Raw genomic sequence first — 19331 nt, 5'->3', positions numbered from 1 at the left:
TTGCATTGCATGGTGTTTTGACTGTAGAGAAAACAATTTTCCTGTAATTTTATTAAGTGCTTTACCCATTGTCTTCCAATTGAAAGTACTACTCTTTGAGGAAGGCTATTTGCTAATGGGAGAGGCCAGCTCCCTTTCGGTAATTTAGTAAATACATGTAAAAGGGCTCAATTCTCAATGTGCCTGCTTAACTGGTGACACAGTCTCCAGCTACTTTTAGTTTAGTGACTTTCTTTTGTGAAACCTGTGGGTTAGTAGTCATTCATGATACTTAAGCACAAGGTTCACATTTTCTCTCATAGGATGACTTTACTCTTACTAGACACTTGTAGGACACTTTTTGAAATTGCAGCAGGATGAATGCATGAGCTTATGACTTTGTGGAAGAATATGGTTAAACAAAACTGTTATCACTTGGGAAGTTTTCACAAAAAGGCAATTTCAAGCTCTTCATTTTGAACGCAACTGAGAGTGAGGTTAACCTAAATGTATTTAATCATTTGTAAATCCCCTTCTCTTTACCGAATTGCGTGTGACTCAGAGCCCTCCCTTCCCCTCATAGGACTTGATTTGTAAGGAACTAGCAATTGGATCTTCCTGCCACCACCCACACCCCAGCACCATAACCTGGTCCCAGGCTGCCAGAGCTGGTCCCTAGTTTGATCTGCTGAAGGAAAGGGCCTGGGTACTTGATGCTTAGTGTTCAGAAATCAATCAGTTAATTAATCAATGTGTCTTGGCATCTCTGGAAAATAAGTTAGCCCTGTCATTGCCAGGGTTCTCCATCAATTTGGGGCTTGAGGTGGTGGTAGTGGTGAGAGGCTGAATTTCAAAACTGGGTTACCCTGAAGACTCAGCCCACAGAAGTCTCCTTGGGAGGAGGACACACAGGATTGGAACAGCCTGGCTGTGCTGAGAGGCGGTTCTCTGAGCTGCTGGCCAAGGCACTGACCCAGAGAATTGAAATCTCACTGTGAGATCAGAAAGGGGCTGAAATCAGCTCGGGTTATCAAGGGTGCACAGCTCTGGGTTGACTAGGATACACTTCAGAACCTTCCTTCTCAGCCCCGAGTCACTGAGCACTTAACAAGTAGAGAGAAACAGTCCCAAGGGGTGCCAGGCTTTGTCTCAGCAAGTCTGCTCTGGGCTTGTTTCTCCCCTTCTGCGTGACTGTGTGTGTGTGTACAACAGCCCCGATTTCCGTAGTTAAATGGCAGATAAAGTGGGGAGAAACTGGCCCTTTTTCTCCCTGCTTTCTCCCCAAATATGTCATGTTGCCTCCATTCAGAGTTGACTACTTTCATCTAAGGGCTTCCCAGGTGGCTCAGTGGTAAAGAATCTATCTGCCAATGCAGGAGACGCGGTTTGATCCCTGATCCAAGAAGATCCCCTAGAGAAGGAAATGGCAATGCACTCCAGTATTCTTGCCTGGGAAATCCCACGGACAGAGGAGCCTGGCGTGCTTTAGTCCATTGGGTCACAAAGAGTTGGACACAACTTAGCGGCTGAACAGCTTCTCTCTAAGTTGTCACCAAAAGATGGACAGATTAGGATGATGTGAGGTTTTTGTCCGCCATGTGATGTGGCCCTTGACTTCTCCTACACTACTCACAGGGCCTTCTGGAGGAAGCAAGCGTGCCCCAGGCTTACTGTGCTGGTGTGGGGTTTTATTTCAAGGCATTGAAGAGGTTTGCTATGAGCCGAGGAAGAGTAGATTTACATGTAGGAAGGAGGTGCAGTTGGAGGAACGGTCTCTGTGGGAAAGGAGGGGTCCCTTGGCAGGAGAGAGGGTGTATGTGTCAGAAGTGGAGGTCCAGGCTGTGGACTGCAAGACCCTTTCAGCATAAACGAAAATGCACCTTGGAACTGTTTATGTACCTTAGTGATGAACATTTACTGTCCAGCGATTTATTAAGTGTAACACGATTCTGCATTAGAAGAATTGAAAGTGTGTCCTGGGATTAATTTGAAACTTGTTGGAAGAGCCCAGGCAATGGATCCACTAGTTATTTCATTGTTGATGAGGCCTCTGTGTCAGTTGAGAAAAGAGCATCTTTTGTGGTACTTGCTACCTGTCAGATTAGCGTTTACTAAGGCAAGATGGAGGAGAGTTTAATGGTGGTGATGGGGTAGCTAATATTTGGGGTTCACTTACTGTATACTGACTTCCCTGGTGGCTCAGTCAGTAAAGAATCCACCTGCCCATGCAGGAGACCCGGGTTCAATCCCTGGGTCTGCAAAATCCCCTGGAGAAGGAAATGGCAACTCACTCCGATGTTCTTGCCTGGGAAATCCCATGGACAGAGGAGCCTGGTGGGCTACAGTCCATGGGGTTGTAAAAAGTTGAACACTACTGACACTTAACTTACTGTATGTCAGGGATTGTTTTAAAATACTTTCTGTGTATTAACACCTTCGGTTTACAGACAAGGCCCAGAGGAGGTAAGAAATTTGGCCCAAAGACAAACACCAGACCTGGGGGGGTCAGTGTTTGACACTGGGTCACCTTACTCCAGGGAATGAACCTAAGCATAATCTACTTCAACTAGATTGGACTTGGAAGAGAGAAATCCTTTAAGAGTTTGGTTTGGTTCTCCTTGAGGTATATTTGAGGTAGGACCCATGTCTATTGAAGTTTGCTTGTCAGGTCCTTTGGGTGGCAAGGAAAAGGGGGCCCTCCGTTCCCAGCCTGTGATGTTTCATCTCTGGGCTCCCTCACTTCACTTCCCTAGAACAGGAGAGGAAAGGATGGTCCTGACAGCTGAATCTCAGAGGCAGTGAGGCCAAGCCAGTGAACACCTGGGCCCAGAGTACAATTTGTCTTGTGTTCTCAAGTAGCCTGGGAGTATCATGTTGTAGCCAATTGTGGTTTGTATCAGTTGGAACTTGTTTGGGTGACTTTGGAAAGAATGTGGCATTGGTTCTCCTCAACCTCTTAAGGACAGGGGTGTGGAACAGTTGAGTCACGAGAGGTACTTTGGACCAGTTCTGTCACAGTTCTGGAGGTTGAATGTCTTAAATCAGGTGTCAGCAAGGTTCTTTTTTAAATGAGTTTTTATTTTTTTAGCACCATGCAGCAAGTGGGATCTTAGGTCCCTGACCAGGAATCAAACCTGTGGCCACTGCATTGGAAGCATGGAGTCCTAACCACTGGACCGCCAGAGATGTCCCTGTTGGCAATGTTCTGAGAGCCGGCCAGGTTCTTCTTCAGAGCTCTGAGGGAAATCTGTTCCCTCTGCCCCTTTCCTAGCTTCTGGGGATTGCTGGCAGTCCTTGGTGTTCTTGGTTCAGAGAGGCATGACCCTAGTCTCTACACCCATCTTCGTTCACATGGCCTGTCCTCTCTGTTCTGTGTCCAGATGTCTCTCTTCTTTCATGGACACCAGTTGTGGGGTTAAGGGCCACCTGAACCAGTGTGTCTGCACCTTAACTTGATCATATCCGCAAAGACCCTATGTTCAAATAAGGTCGCATTCACAGTTTCCTGGTGGACGTGGATTTTGGGGGAACCGTGTTCACCCCGTTATTACCAGGCATTGAGTCTTCTATGTGTGAGGTCTCTGCTTGGTGTTTTTCTCCTTTTTGTCACTGTAAGTTTTAGATGTTCAGTAAACATTAGTATTCCAAGGCTGAAACCCCACTCATGGAGTTGGAATGATAGGATGGAATTATTGGCGTAAATGGCACAGCTGAAAATATATTACTGTTTAAAGTATTTGCAGGAAGAACAGAGGCCCTGAGGGTTGTTAGTTCTTACGAGTTTTATTGTTTAATGGCCCACAAAGTAGGCTGGAAACCAGGGCTGTCTCCTGTTACCCAGCACAGAGAGAGCGTTTCCTGTGCTCTGAAGCCAAGGACTGCAACTCTGTCCCCTTGAATCTCAGAAACTCAGCTGAGAGAGACCGTTGGCATCATCAACTTCTATCTAGTCCTCTCCTTTTACAAATGAGTTCTTTAGGGCCCAGCAAGGTTAAGTGACTTGTTCAAGGTCACCAGCTAAGAAGGGGCAGAGCAAGCACAAGGACCCAGGTCCCAGACTGGGGCATCTCTCCTGAAATCTGTGCCTCCATCTGAAAATAACGCCCTTCGTCATGGGGGAGCAGTGAGAAGCCCAGGCCCTCGAACCGGTGGACATGGAGGTGCCCGAGCGTGTCTTAGAGACCAAGGACGATACTGAAAGTTCCTTTCCTGTTGGGCCTTTGGCAACACCTTGGATTACTTTTTAAATGTCAAGACAACAGATGGAATTTTAACTATCATTTACAGCACCAAAATCCCACTCATAAGAAGACTGTGTTAGGGGACCTCCCTAACAGTCCAGTGGTTAGGACACCAAGCTTCCACTGCAGGGGCATGGGTTCCATCCCTGGTTAGGAAACTAAGATCCTAGATGAAGTGTGGCACAGCCAAAAAAATAGAAAAAAAAGACTGTGGTGGGAGCAGAGAAGTGTGGGGCTTGGTGTGGAGGAAGCACTGATCAGGTGCACTGTAGGTGGGGTGGGGAAGGGAAAACTCTCCTTTCTGTCTAATGCATACCCAGCCCTAGGCTGCCAGAGGTCCATTTTAACTGAATTTCACTTGCCCAGAAAGGGAGAGAGGACACGCAAAAAGTACGTATGTGCTTAGTCGTGTCCCACTTTTTGTGACCCCATGGACTGTAACCCACCAGGCTCCTCTCTCCATGGGATTTCTCAGGCAAGAATACTGGAGTGGGTTGCCATTTCCTCCTCCAGGAGATCTCCCCAACCCAGAGATCAAACCCATGTCTCCTGTGTCTCCTGCATTGGGAGCCAATTCTTTACCCACTGAGCCATTGGGGAAACCACCAAAAGTGCAATAGAAGCTAAGTTTGTTATGGCTGCAACAAGTGCAGAATATTAATTTTTAGTGGCAGGTCAAACTTAGAAAGAAAGAAGACCATAAAATAAAATGCAGTAAGAGAAATGAACATGAATATCAAAGAGTTAGTCCACAACTGCCAGTTAATTCCTGGTTTAATGTATATAGTGCACATGTACGCATGCACACACATAATCTCCCTCACACAGACTCACACACACACTTCTAAATCTACACTTCACTACCGCCCAGTTCTAATTCAAGCTGCGCCATAAGTCCTTTCCCCACGTATTTTTTTTTCCTGGACTACTTATTCTTGTCCCCAAGTTTCTAAAGGCAAAACTTCTTTTCTCCCCAGCTAAAATGAGAATTCTATTTGATTGTGGTTCTACACAATGCTTAGCACAGTTGCAGGCACACCGTAGGTCATCAGGTCTTTAAGCCCACTGAAGTTCAAGGAAGGTGGCCCTAGCCATGTACAGTAGAACTGCCCTGCTTCTCGGGACTTCAGCTCAAGGCTCCGCATTTGGACCATAATAATTAGAAACTTCTCTTAGGATTGCCTTCCGGAATTAAATCCAATTTTAAACCCTTGGTGTTTTTCAAGGGTTGAGGAAATTAATTCTCTACTGCATTTGCTGTTAAAAAATCTTGTAGGAGGACATTGCCTGTCACATTACTCAAGGTCTCCTTATGTAAAGTCTCGAAAAAAATTTTTTTTAATAAATCTGTGCCAGAAAAATCCCTCTTTTCTCTGAGTGTCTTCCTGGGAGGTAAGAAGAGTATAATACATGTTATCTCTGCATTTTGGAGACTCTCAAGTCTGACTAGATTTCCCTTCTCCCCCTGGCAGTCAGAAAGCTCAGATACAGTCTAGACTTAGTCACATGCTTAGTTTTATATATCTTGACGTAGGCATTTTCCTTGTTCAGAGTTTCTTCATTTCTTTTTAGACTTTGTTCATTGGCATTTGAAGCTATTTTTGGTAATAAAAAAAAGTTGTAGTCATTATGAATTTTGGAAAAGAAAAAGAAAAGTTTGCCTATGCTCTAACAATAACCCAGCCAGGGTAACATCCATGAAGATTTAAGGAGATAGTACTTCCTCCTGTGTAATTAGGAATTACAGACTGAGAGAGTCTAGAAATAACAGCGGTTGAAACGTGCAAGGGTTTATTCTCTCACAGGAAAGAAATCCTGAGATAGGCAGTCGAGGTCTGACATGGTGGCTCCATGGAATCATCAGGGACCCCGGGCCTCTGTCTTTCTCCTCTGCTGTCCTCCCAGCGTGCCTCCTAGAGTGACCTCATGGTCCCTTCCTGGCCCAAGATGGCTGTTGGAGTTGCAGCCCTCCTGCCTGCATTCCAGGGAGGCAGGGAGGGAAAAGGGCAGACCAGTTAATGCCCTGCCTTCTTAGGCATCTCTGCAGAAAACAGACCAGCCCCTTCAGAACAGGCCCACATTTAGTCACGTGGACTCTCCTACCTGCAACAGAGGCTGGGATCTGTAGTTGGTTTTTTCTAGCTAGGCACGTTTTCTAGGTTTCTGTTCTGAAGAAAGCAGAGACTTCTTTTGTTCTTTTTTCTTCTGGGCACTCCGAAGGGCATATGGCATCTTAGTTCCCTGACCAGGGATCGAACCCGTGTCCCCTGCTTTAGAAGTGTGGAGCCTTAACCACTGAACTGACAGGGAAGTCCTGGGACTTCTTAACTGGGAAGCACTCAGCAGTTAACTGCATTTCTGAATCTTTCTCTGTGCATGTCTATCCAGTATTCTCTTGAAGCTATCTCAAATAGTTTGTGTGAAGAGTAAAAGTGTAGGAGGCTTCCCTGGTGGTCCAATGACTAAGACTCTGTGCTCCTGATGCAGGAGGCTCGTGTTCAATCCCTGATAAGGGAACTAGATCCCACATGCTACAACTTAAGAGCTCACATGTCCCAACTGAGGGTTCTTTTGCCTGAACTAAAGATCCTACATAAAAAAAAAAAAAAAATCCCACATACCGCAATTAAAACCCAGCACAGCCCAATAGATAAATAAAAATAAAATACTAAAAAGTTAGTAGGAAGTTGATAGATGACTTCTAAAATTTAAAAAAAAAAGTAAAGGTATAAATAAATACCAGTGTAAACATCAATAAATAAAACATACTACATCTTATTTGCTACTCTGCCTTTCCATAATTCTTTTGTATTAACTTATCATTTATACATGTACTGATAGTGTATGTTTTGAATATTCAATCAACATAGACTTATTCAGTTCTAGTAGGGACCTTGGTCTTCCCTGGTGGCTCCACGGTAAAGAATCTGCCTACCAGTGTAAGAAATGAGAGTTCGATCCCTGGGTCAGGAGGATCCTCTGGAGAAGGAAATGGCAACCTACTCTAGTATTGTTGCCTGGAGAATCCCATGAACAGAGGAGCCTGGTGAGGGCTACCGTCCTTAGCGTCGCAAAGAACTGGACATGACTCAGCGACTAAACAACAGCAAGTAGTTGGTAACTCAGATTTCCCCAAAGGTTGCACATTCGGATGCCTGTAGGGATCATGCAGGTACCATCAGTGATTAAGGAGGTCAGAGATCATTGTTGAGGACCATGTGGGGACGGTGGCCACCTGGAGAGAGCACAATCTGTCTAGAGGGTCAGCTCCGCTCAGCTCCATTCATTGCTGCCACGAGAGAATGCTGGATCAGTTTCCCAAACCTTTGGATTTTTTTTTTTTCTTCTCAAAAGAAATCAGAGATTCAGATTTTTATCTGCAATCTCCTGGTGTTCATAACTTAGCAGATAATAAATTCAGTTTTTTTTAAATGCTAACCAAATGCAATGCCATCCCATGGGTTGCCAGTTTAAGATCTCTGATCTGGCACATCCCTTGTTTTTTTCAATGGACAACCGAGCCCTGGAAAGGTCAGGTGGCTTGTGATGTGGCTGGAGACATGCTCCTTAGTACCCTGCCCCCGCCCCCCCAACAAAGCCTGGTCCTGTGTGTCTAATTTGTCTCAGAATAGGAAAAAATAATAAAAATTTGAATTTGAGCAAGGCTACTCTGAAGGTTAATTGAATCTCCCCTCCAACTGGCTTTCATTTTCTTTTTAAATCATTTCGGTGTGACGGAATCGGAGAAAACTGGGCTTGAATCCCAGCTTTACTGTGTTACAGCTTCATTATTTTGAGCAAGCTTTTGGTGTCTCATTTGTGTTTTCCTGTACCATCCAGTTTCTTTCTTGTTTCTCTTTTTCTTACTTTTCCTCTTTTCAAGTAGCACAGCATGGTGGTTAAAAGCAGGTTCTTTGGAGCGTGATATGTATCTTGGTTTCTCTACCTACTACCTGTGTGACCTTGGGCAAGTCACTCAAGTTTTCTGTGTCTCAGTTTCCTCATCTGTTGTTGCTGTTCAGTCACTCAGTCATGTCCGACTCTTTGCGACCTCAGGGACTGTAGCACGCCAGGCTTCCCTGTCCTTCACCATCTCCCAGAGTTGGCTCGAACTCATGTCCACTGAGTTGATGATGCCATCCAATCATCTCGTCCTCTGTTGTCCCCTTCTCCTCCCGCTTTCAATCTTTCCCAGCCTCAGGGTCTTTTCCAATGAGTCAGCTCGTCCCATCAGGTGGCCAAAGTATTGGAGCTTCAGCTTCAGCATCAGTTCTTCAATGAATATTCAGGGTTGATTTCCTTTAGGATTGACTGGTTTGACCTCCTTGCAGTCCAGGGGACTCTCAAGAGTCTTCTCCTCATCTGTAAAATGGAATAATAATAGTACCTACCTCAGAGGTACTCTTAAAAGCATTAGTACGTGTTTTACATGAAATATAAGGGGAGCTCGGCACCTAGATGGTGCTGTCTCTCCCCCTCTCCCTTTCTCTTTTTTGTTTCCTCTGCTGCTTTGGAAGCCGTGGGTCTTTAACCCAGAGGGCCCGGCTCTGGTTCCCCATCTCATGGTGAGCGCTTTCAGCCCTGGACGGCCCAGCACAGCCAGCCTCCAGCCCGCAGTATGGCTCAGATCTGGCAGGTGTTATGGCTCCCCACTCATTACTTTCAGTTCTGTTCCATTTCGGGAACTGCGTTTTTGAGCCCATCTGTGCCCTTTTACTTTTCTCAGCTCCTATTTTTTCTGCCGTTTCCGTATATTTGGAAGAGATGAAACAAGTCAGCTGCCTGCTATCTCTACCTAAACCTGGCTAAATTATTTCATCAGTCACGCAGAGATGATCCTTGTCGTCGTCGGGTGTCTCTGACAACGATGTTATGAGATAAAGGACAAAAGCAGTGTGAGTTTGTCTTAGCCAGAGTTGTGAACGCAGCAGATAACTTGTCCTGGAAGCCACAGAGCCCGCCAGTCTGTGGATTCACCAAGATTTCCCCCAGCAGGTCTGGCCAAGAGTGCGTCACATATGTTAATTAAAGAAATCGTTTCGGGTTTTTTTTTCCTAACAACTTTAAATGCAGAAAAACTTAGACTATGCTTATATTTCAATTAAATTGCTTCTTTCTCAACCTTTAAAACGTCACTATCCAATCTCTTCAGCTTTTAGGTTAAATCGAATAGGAGATCTGACCTGACCAGCCCAGCTGTTCAACTCTTCTTCGAGATCAGCTTGTATTTGCAGCAGAGAGGAACCAGTGACGTAGGTACGTATTGGCGAAACTCTTATTTTTGCTTCTTCTCCCTACCTTCCCGACATTCGTAAGTGGTGAGTGAAAGTAGGGGTGGAGGGACTTATTTTATGTTTTTAATTCAATGTGTCTGCTCTAGATCAGCCAGAAAACTGGTCAAGCCACCCAGTGCCGCCTTCTCCTCTCTTTGCAATTAAGAGGACAAGGAGGATGTCTATTTCAGTTTCATATCACCAGCATCAGGCCAGAGAAACTGGACATCCTGCTAGGCTTTGGTTTCGGCCCTCCACTCACTACACTTAGAGATCTCTATGAAAATTAAGACAACACTATTTCAATCAACTATATTTCGGCAAATAACAAGCTGTGTCATCTTGGATATTTGTTTCGAGTTGGTTTGACTGGCAGGTGTCAGGGTGGAGGTATGAGGGGCAAGGACACAGGTGGGACCACTGGAGCATCTTTGAGTGTGGTGCCGTGTGCTTGTTTAGGTCACAGGCCCTCTGAAGAATCTGATCAAATCTGCAAGCCCTCTTCCCAGAAAACTGTACAAATACACACACTTTCACACGTAATTTCAGGAAGTTCCCAGAAACCCATAGTGGACCTACGGACCCCAAGTTAAAATAATCCTTGTTTTAAAGGTTTGGGGAACAGCCTTTGAGAGACATGACCCCAGAAGTTAAGTTTTAAGGAAACCATCAGCTCATAAAAGGTCAAAGGTTGATGCAGCTGAAAAGTATATTCTGAGGTCCAGCCTTGATTCTAAACCATGCCAGATAAATTTCAAAAAATTATTTTCTTGCCCTGATGGTGAGTTAAGGAACTGGGTTCTTTTTTTTTTTTTTTAATTGGACTATAGTTGATTTACAGCGTTGTGTTAGTTTCCAGTGTACAGCAAAGTGATTCTGTTATACATATACATACATTCATTCTTTTTTAAATTCTTTTCTCATATAAGTTGTCACAGAATGTTGAGTCGTGTTCCCATACAGTAGGTCCTTGTTAGTTATCTTATATGTAGTAGTGTGTGTGTGTGTTTGTGTTTATCCCAAGTTTCTGATTTATCCCTCCCCCACTCACATTTCCCCTTTGGTAACCATCAGTTTGTTTTCAATATTTGTAAGTCTGCTTCTGTTTTGTAAATAAGTTTATCTGTTTCTTTTTTAAAATTAGATCCCACATATGAGTGATATCATAAGATATTTGTGGGATCTTTGATTGCCTTTCCTCACTCAGTTGGAACCCCTGCCAGAGATGGTCTGTCCTGTATTTGCCCTGGGTCCTGTATTTGCCACAATCGCCTCGATTTTAGCAAAGGGCTTCCAAGACCTCTCTGGCCTGACCATAGGTCTCAGATGAGTTCGTTTGGTTCTGCCCCAAACACATTTTTGAGAGATCGTTTCGTCCTGCCTCTTTTCTTTGTACTGCTGGCCACTGGGGTTGTCATGCTGTGTTCAGCAGAGGCTACTTGAAACCATTCCAGGGGAAGCTGTTGCCATAGCGACCTTGGCTGCCAGGAGTTACCATTTTCTTCTTTTTGTTAGCTTGTTGTTTCCCTGATTTTGAAGGTAACAGCTGATGTTCTGATTTCCTGCAGTGCAAGGAGGAAAAGACTGAATTTTTGTTATTGTTGTTGATGTTTGTTTGGAGTGATGTATGTGAGTGTGTGTGTGTGTTTTGTGTACAAGCTAAAGCTACCTGAAAAGATGAAAAACTAGATATGTGTGTATATTTTCCATACTCCAGTTTTTAATTTTGGTCTAGCAGTTGAATGGTGGTCCACTTTTAGCCCAGTTTTAGAGACTAATGACTGTAGGCAGTTGCCTTCAGTGGGGGGAAAAAGTGACCGAGTTCCATTTCACACTGCTTGCGACTCCTAGGAGTAAAGACCTCTGGGACCTGGGCTTAGTCTGAACTTGACTCCAGTGCCAGGGCTGCCTCCAAGGGAGCAGGTGGCTGAAGCAGGCTCTTCTGCTCTGAAAACAAAGGTGGGGCCCACAAGCGTGACAGCCACACCTGGTGGCCACAGCAGGCCCATCTCACGTCTCTGTCCAAGGCTGTAAACATGACACCTGATGCACAGCCGGTGTAGCAGGTGCAGATGAAGTCTGAGGAAGGTCAAGGCTGCCTGGTAACAGAAATCAAAGCTGGTCTCCTGGCCCCCTTGTACATTTCCAGCTGGACTTCTTTCTCCTGCTCTCATCGGGTTTTATTTATTTCTTTATTTAACTTTTGGTTCTGCCACACTCCCTGTGGGATCTTAGTTCCTAGACCAGGGGGGTCGGACCTGCACTGCCTGTGTTGGGAGGTGGATTCTTAACCATTGGGCCACCAGGGAAGTCCTCTTCTGCTCTCAGCAGGATGCTATTTTCAGCATTTTCCAGTTTGCTCATCTTAGAAATAAATGTTCGTTTGTTGTTGTTCAGTTGCTAAGTTGTGTCTGACTCTTTGTGACCCCATGGACTGCAGCACCCAGGCTTGCCTGTCCTTCACTATATCCCAGAGTTTGCTCAAACTCATGTCCATTGAGTCTGTGATACCATCCAACCATTTCATCCTCTTGTCACCCCCTTCTCCTCCTGCCCTCAATCTTTCCCAGCATCAGGGTCTTTTCCAATGAGTTGGCCAAAGGATTGGAGCTTCAGCTTCAGCATCAGTCCTTCCAATGAACATTCAGGGTTGATTTCCTTTAGGATTGACTGGTTTGATGTCCTTGTAGTCCACGGGACTCTCAAGAGTCTTCTTCGGCACCACAATTTGAAAGCCAACACCCAGCCCAGTTTATCAGTGCTCAGGATTTTTGTGACCTGGGTTGTTGCCAGTTCATTGGCGGCTGTAAGGGCACCGATAGGAATCAGTCAGGGTGGGTTCTGTGGGTCTGCCTGGATCGTCACTGTTCCCCACTGGTTTTGTCTCTGTGTGGTGGGCTCTTCCCTCTACACACGCTTCTAAACCCACCTGTGCCCCTGCTCCCCAGATCAAGATGAATGCCATGACGGAGGCCTCCGAGCTGCCGGCCGTGTCTGACGGGGTGAAGCTGGCCGCGGTGGCTGCCGCGCTGTACGTGATCGTCCGGTGCTTGAACCTGAAGAGCCCCACAGCCCCTCCCGACCTCTACTTCCAGGACTCAGGGCTCTCGCGCTTCCTGCTCAAGTCCTGTCCTCTCCTGACCAAAGAGTGAGTAGACCTCAAACCCACCTGTACACCAGCCTGCTGATCTATCTGTCTTTACACTGTTCAAAGAAGGACCTTCTCACCATGGGTCCTCAAGGCATCTATGTAAAATAGTGTCACCGGTGTTAAAATAGCCACCATCTCCTTAGGAGTCTGGCGCTTGAATCCTGGTGGGTAGGGGACAGGCTCAGATCTTTGTTGCCCAAAATCATCCCTTCCTCCACATTGTGGTGTCATCATCCATGTCAAGGACTTTGCAGAAAATTGTTGTCGTTTTTAGGTAGATGCAGAAAATTTGGACGGTATTCTGCATGTGTGCGGACTCAGTGATGTCTGACTCTGTGTGACCCCATGGACTGTAGACCACTAGGGTCCTCTGTCCGTGGAATTTCCCAGGCAAGAATACTGGAGTGCGTTGCCCCTTCCTTCTCCAGGGGATCTTTCCAACCCAGAGATCGAACCCAGGTCTCCTGCATTACAGGCAGATTCTTTACCACCTGAGGCCAGTTCTAAGATGGAAGTCTTCCTGACCCCAAATAATTAATGAGCAAAAAAAAAAGCATAGGTTTCTTGGGTACCCTTGGTCTGCCCTATTGAAAAATATACATTAGCTAAGAGAAGCCACTCTAAGAGAGGATTTGCATTCCAAGTGAACCAGATTTCCCTGCAGAAGCTCCAGCTCTGTGTTTTGGAGGTGGCAGGGGTGAGCACAGCTTCTGATAGAAGTAAAACAGTAGTTGTGAAAGAGACGGAATCTATGTTCCACACCACACATGCTGTTTCCAGGAGACGCATTTCGCAGGATCATCATTGTGGCACATGGGATCTAGTTCCCTGACCAGGAATCGAACCTGGGCCCTCTGTATTGAGAGCATGGAGTCTTAGCCACTGGACCACCAGGGAAGTCCCTGAATGATTCTCTTCAAAGAGCAGATGGGCAGCAGAGACACCTGAGAGTCTGGGCTCTTGCTGTGTCCTCTTTGGTTTTCTAGTTCATTTCCACAGCCAAGAGTAAAGAGCTGAGGGCTATGGGTATTTTGGGTGTTTGTGTACAGTTTGCTTGTAGTTGTAACGATAATGCCGTGACCCCAAAAAGTTGCTTCAAGTTGAAAGAGACTTATAGCTCAGTTATATTGCCTAACACCTGTGAACTGCCATGTACAATATAAATGTCATCGCGGTGAACTTGGACCCGCCCTTGCTGAGGGGATACTACGTCACAGTGGGCTCCACAACTATAATCAAGGGCATGGTGTTCTTAGTAAGCAGTGTTTGCCGTGCAAAGTCTCCTCTCTGAGGAGTGTGCACAGCACTGGTGTGTTTTCAAAATCATCCAGCATTTTTCTTTCATGTTTAGTTTAGATAATTCACTTATCTGAACTGGCAAGGAACATTTGCACCCCCTACTTTCAGATGGGGTGGGATGCAGCTGGATCCAGTTCCTGGGTCTCTCTTTGTAGAGAGCTTTTGAAAAACCAAGGTGTTAAAAGCCCTATGAGATTATAGGCAGATGAGTACAAATTTCCACCCAGCATCAGTTTCTGAGTAATTAGAGGAAGCCCTGGGAAAGCTTCTCCTCTCTAGGCTCTTTGGAAAACATCACCTAAAGTTTCAGTCAGTCAGCCACTCAGTCGTGTCTGATGCTTTTGCGACCCCATGGACTGTAGCCCACCAGGCTCCTCTGTCCATGAAGCAAGAACACTGGAGTGGGTAGCCATTTCCTACTCCAGGGGATTTTGACCCAGGAATCGAACCCGAGTCTCTTGAGTCTCCTAGGTTTGATTTCACGCTAATTGTTCAAACTGTTTAAAAAAAAAAAAATGAAACAAAACATTTTTGGCAGAGTTTTTCCTAACCTGGTTTCTTGGTTTCCTTTGAAAAATAGCCTGGCGACACAAGTCCAACAGTTTCTCTTTGCTTTTTCTTTTTCCTGCACACTTTCTTGATGAACCTATGGAACTTCAAGGTTGGATTCGTTTTCCTCTCATTTTTAAGGACGGGGAGACAAGGAGTAGCAGAGGGGGAGCCCGGACCCAAGTCTGTGACCCCAGAGCTGGTCCTTTCCTGCCCATAGTGGGGGAGGAACAGTGACCTTTCTCAGGGTGCAGGTGAGGGACGGGAGGCAGAGAGCAGTAAGGGGCCGGTCCGAGACAAAAGTCTTTAGCTGGGCTGGCCCTGGAGTGGCCTTCCGATTCCTGCATGACCCTCTTGCTACTTTAATCACTGTCGGAAGCCGGTGGCCTTGATGTTTTTTTCTCTGTGTGGCCTTTCTTGCAACAGCCTTCCGTGTATTTGAAGCCAAGCTCAGGAAGCTTATCTGTTATGGGTAAAAGTGCTTCTCCCGGGACTTTGAAGATTTTTTTTCCTACAGGAAGCCTGTCCACAGCCTTCACAAACAACTGTCTCGGCTAAAAATCTCACTTAACTGATTTAAAACAAGCTGATGGGGTTATTCAGTAACCCTGACGGAAAGCAGCCAATTAATTATGAGTTACGTGCGGAATCACGGACATAGCCTTTTGATGTTCTGGTGTAGGGAAAAAAAAAAGTCAGTGAAAGATGAACAGTGAAAACATGTTAGGAGAACAGGGATTTTTTTCTCCCCCTCTTTTCAGCATTAAAGTCAGTTTTTAAGTCTGTCTTGAGATCACCTATCCAAAGATACATCAGAAATGAATCTTTCAATGTCTCGAGAGAAACTTTTCTAAGGTGAGGTGATGTGTCTCTTATTCACTTAGCAACAGGGCAATATTTACCTAGTGATTCAATTTCTGTTCTCAAAAAGTATTCGCTTTCAGTGAAACAGGCAGACTAAAAAGTTTGAATCAGGATTATGTGAAAATTTAGATGGTGATTCAGATCTCCCATTTTTTTCTCAAATAAAAAATTTAATGCATGTTCGTTGTTTTGTGTTTTTTTTAAGTGGAGAATAAGGGGAAACACAAAAATCATCTGTGAATCTCCTCCTTGGGGATACACATCACTACTACATTGGTCATCACGCCTGCAGGGTTTTTGCTGCTGCAGATCATTTCCCCCAACAAAAGCAGGGGCATATGTAGCATTTGGTAACCTGCTTTAACACTTAGCATACTATGCAGACTTCCCTGGTGGTGTGGTGGTTAAGAATCTGCCCTTCCAATCCAGGGGCCAAGGGTTCAATCCCCGGTGGGAGAACTTAGATCCCATAGGCCTCATGGTACGGCCAAAAAATTTAAAAACAAGCAAAAAACAAAACAGTGTGCCATGGACATTTATCCACACTACTACATATCTTCTAACATTTGAGTTTTAGCAGCTTCAGAATTCTGTCAGCTATTCAAATTTCCTAACGGCTGCTGGCAGCAGTGGTGCAGAGAAGTCTTGATCTGATATATGGATTAGGATGCAAACTGAGGTCTTCTTCTAAACGAGCCATGGACCCCCTGGACCACGTGACAGGCCCTCTAGTCCTTGGTTTCCTTGTGTATGAAATGAAGCAGTCTTACAAAGCTCCTTCTCATCATGAAGCTGTGACCAGAAAGTACTCTCCAAGAAAGCATCAATGTTTTTTTTTACTTATACATGTAGCACACACTACATAGACTTCTAATGCCCCAGCTTTTTGTTGGGGTGAATGACTCAATGACCAGAAGTCACAGAGGGTATGAAGAGATGGACATTCTAGAGTTGTGCTTTACATATATCTCTAGTTTTAAGCTGTGAAGAAAAGGTTGAATGTTTCTGATGGTAGCTCTTTAATTAAAATGCATGAGGAAAAACAGGGCTGATTGACCCCATCATTCTAGCTGTGTTTCCTACCCCTTCTCCCATCCTAACTCAGATTGAAGCATTGCAGTGTGGCTTAGAAAATGAGTTGTGCTATGGATGGAATTATGTCCCCCCAAAATTCATGTATTGAGGACCTAACTCCTTATATGATGATATTTGGAGATGGGGTCTCTAGGAGATTATATGGTCTAGATAAGGTCATGTGGGTGGGACCCTTGTGATAGGATTAGTGCCCTTATAAGAAAAGGAAGAGCACCAGTGCTCTGTCTGTACCATATAAAGACACAGCAAGAAGGTGGCCATCTACAAGCCAGGAAAGGCACTCTCACCAGGAATCAAATTGGCTGGCACCTTGATCCTGGTCTTTCATCATTTAAAATTGTGAGAAATAATTTCTGTTAGTTAAGCCAAAAAGATAAATTAAGTAAAAATAAATGAATAAAATGAAACTGGCCATTCTCCTATGGTACCCTTTTGGCACTAACATCTTCTGAGTCTAGGACCACTGCATCATCACCAAGCATTGAAAGAGTTTCTTAGAAGGACCCTGGGTTGGGAGCCCTAGCTACCAGGTAAGGACAAGAACCCAAAGAGAAGGATTTTCTTGTGTATCTGCCCACTCCTAACGATTCTCACTCCCTTTGCTCTAGGACAGGGGGACACTAGACCCCTTGGACTTTTGTTTTTTTAAAGACTTTGGTGAGCTATCATTTACGTATAGTAAAATACACAGACCATGAGTATACAGCTCAGGGTCTTTTGCATATATATTCACCTGTGTAACTGCCACTCCCCTGTGCTTTACAGGAATGTCCCAGGTCACCTCCCTGCCTCTGACCCACTTCATCACTATACCACTTGAGTTGGGTTCTTTAAGCTGGCCAGCACCCAGAGTGCAATACTATGACCCTAGCCTACCCCAGCCTCACCACCCATGGCATTTCCCCATTGCCCACTAAGTGCCTGCCCCTTAGGCACTTGTCCCTGGCTCCGCCAAACCTCTTCTTTCTCGCCACCAAGATGCCTCCTTACCCTGCAAGAAAAACTTAACTAGCACGACTTCCCTGGTGGTCCAGTGGCTAAGACTCTGAGCTCTAAATTCAGGGAGCCAAATTCCCTGTTTAGGGAACTAGATCCCACACACTGCAGCTAAGAACTGGTGCAACCAACCAAATAAATAAGTTTTCTTTTTTGACTATGTCATTAAAAAAGAAAAAACTTAAATAGCTTCTATTCTGGGAAACTTTGCCTGACTACCCCCAGCTCCTCTTCAGTCAGAATGAGCCCTCTCTTCCATCTTCCTGCCCGAGTTTCCCCAGCATGTAGCTTCTGTGTCTGTTTAGCACATTTCATCTTTTTCTGCAGGGCTTCCCCGGTGGCTCAGTGGGAAAGAATCTGCCTGCCAATGCAGGAGATGTGAGTTTGATCCCTGGGTGGGGGAAAATCCCCTGGAGAAGGGAATGGCAACCCACTTCAGTATTCTTGCCTGGAGAATCCCATGGACAGAGGAGCCTGGCGGGCTACAGTCCATGGGGTCGCAAAACAGTCGGACATGACTTAGTGATAAACAACAACAGTCTTGTTCTATAGAGGTTTGTACCTGTCTCTTTTCTTCACCAGTGGAGTATATATACCCCAAATCAGGAGCCATAGTTTTGACCAGACAGAACAGGATTCCGAGGAATTCCAAGTCTTAAATATAATGTTCTGCCGCTTGTTTTCCATAGACAGGTGTAGTGGAGGGATGTTCCCATTTTGGTTTGGTTTGGTTTCCCACTCCAGCTTATGCAATCAGTGCTGCTCAGGGACACTTCAGGGAATCAGGTGTACCTTCAGCTCTGAGCTTAGGGCTTCCCTCGTTGCTCAGTCAGTAAAGAGTCTGCCTGCAGTGCAGGAGACCCAGGTTCAATTCCTGGGTCAGGAAGATCCCCTGGAGAAGGAAATGGCAACCCACTCCAGTATCCTAGCCTGGAAAATCCCCTGGACAGAGGAGCCTGGTGGGCTGCAGTCCATGGGGCTGCAAAGAGTTGGGCACCACTAAGTGATTAACACTTTCTCAGCTCTGACCAAGTTTTGCTTATTAGAAAGTCACTGTGCTGTCTCTGAAAGAGGATGGATTGGTTGTTTGGTCTTAAGTCAGGGCAAGCCCAGGTTTATCCAGAAAGGCAGTTTGCAGCCTCCGCCCTCCCCTTGTAGTTCCCATCACCAGCCCTGGTTTAGAAAGTGAAGACAGGAAGCAGGTGCCCTGTCTCTGGAAGCTGTTATTAAAATGCATACATTCCCTGTGAGAAGCCAGTCTTCTACTTTTTCACTCATTAATGGGCTCATCAGTATGGATCACGGTAGAGCTGAAGATGAAGGCTTTTAAGAAGAATGTGATGGAGTGTTTAGCTAATACGCAAGCCTAAAAACAGATGATTGAGGTGTATTTATTAGATGTAAGAGACATCTGTGAAGCCCTACACAGTCTAGAGAAGGGACACAGTGAGATCAAATCATCAACCATATGCTTGTGGGTCCTTTCTTCCCCAGAGGGAAAAAAGGGTAATAGCTTCCTTCTGTAACCCACTGCTACCTGTATTAATACGATCTGGATTTTATTATTCTTCATGGGTTTGAGAGACACCTGAAACTTGGAGTAGAGGCTCACACCCATTCCAGCACCAAGTCAAAATAGTAGCTGACTCATCTCTGCCAATGGTGCCCTTTCTGAGCACTTCCTCTTTGAAGCTGCTTCAGACACTCATCAAACAACAGCAGAAACCCTGTGACCTTTCCATGGATCGTAGTGGGTTCATCTTCTGTGGTTTTTTTCTATTTCTCTCCTCATTCTCGAGAGTAGACTCCAAAGAAGAACCCCATGGAAATGTTCTCATTGTAATTAGTCCCTATCTTTAGTTTCCTGCCAGTGCTTGTTCATTA

At 45.3% G+C, this 19331-nt stretch overlaps 1 protein-coding gene across 2 annotated transcripts in view; it reads left to right on the top strand.

The window, feature by feature from the left end:
* Nucleotides 1-19331, top strand: part of ABHD2 (abhydrolase domain containing 2, acylglycerol lipase) — a 103991-nt gene that overhangs the window by 18134 nt on the left and 66526 nt on the right. For both annotated transcript variants that reach the window (XM_081547198.1, XM_081547199.1), the window contains 2 exons: nt 9373-9476; nt 12442-12641. In XM_081547198.1, coding sequence (XP_081403324.1) covers nt 12448-12641 — 194 coding nt within the window. In that variant the 5' untranslated portion in view covers nt 9373-9476; nt 12442-12447. The remainder of the gene's footprint in view (nt 1-9372; nt 9477-12441; nt 12642-19331) is intronic.

Source organism: Giraffa tippelskirchi, chromosome 12, assembly GCF_054371585.1.
Source record: "Giraffa tippelskirchi isolate mGirTip1 chromosome 12, T2T-mGirTip1v1.2.pri, whole genome shotgun sequence".
NCBI classification, from domain to species: domain Eukaryota; kingdom Metazoa; phylum Chordata; class Mammalia; order Artiodactyla; family Giraffidae; genus Giraffa; species Giraffa tippelskirchi.
Note: the sequence above shows the minus strand (reverse complement) of the source record. Positions and strands in the feature narration are given on the sequence as shown.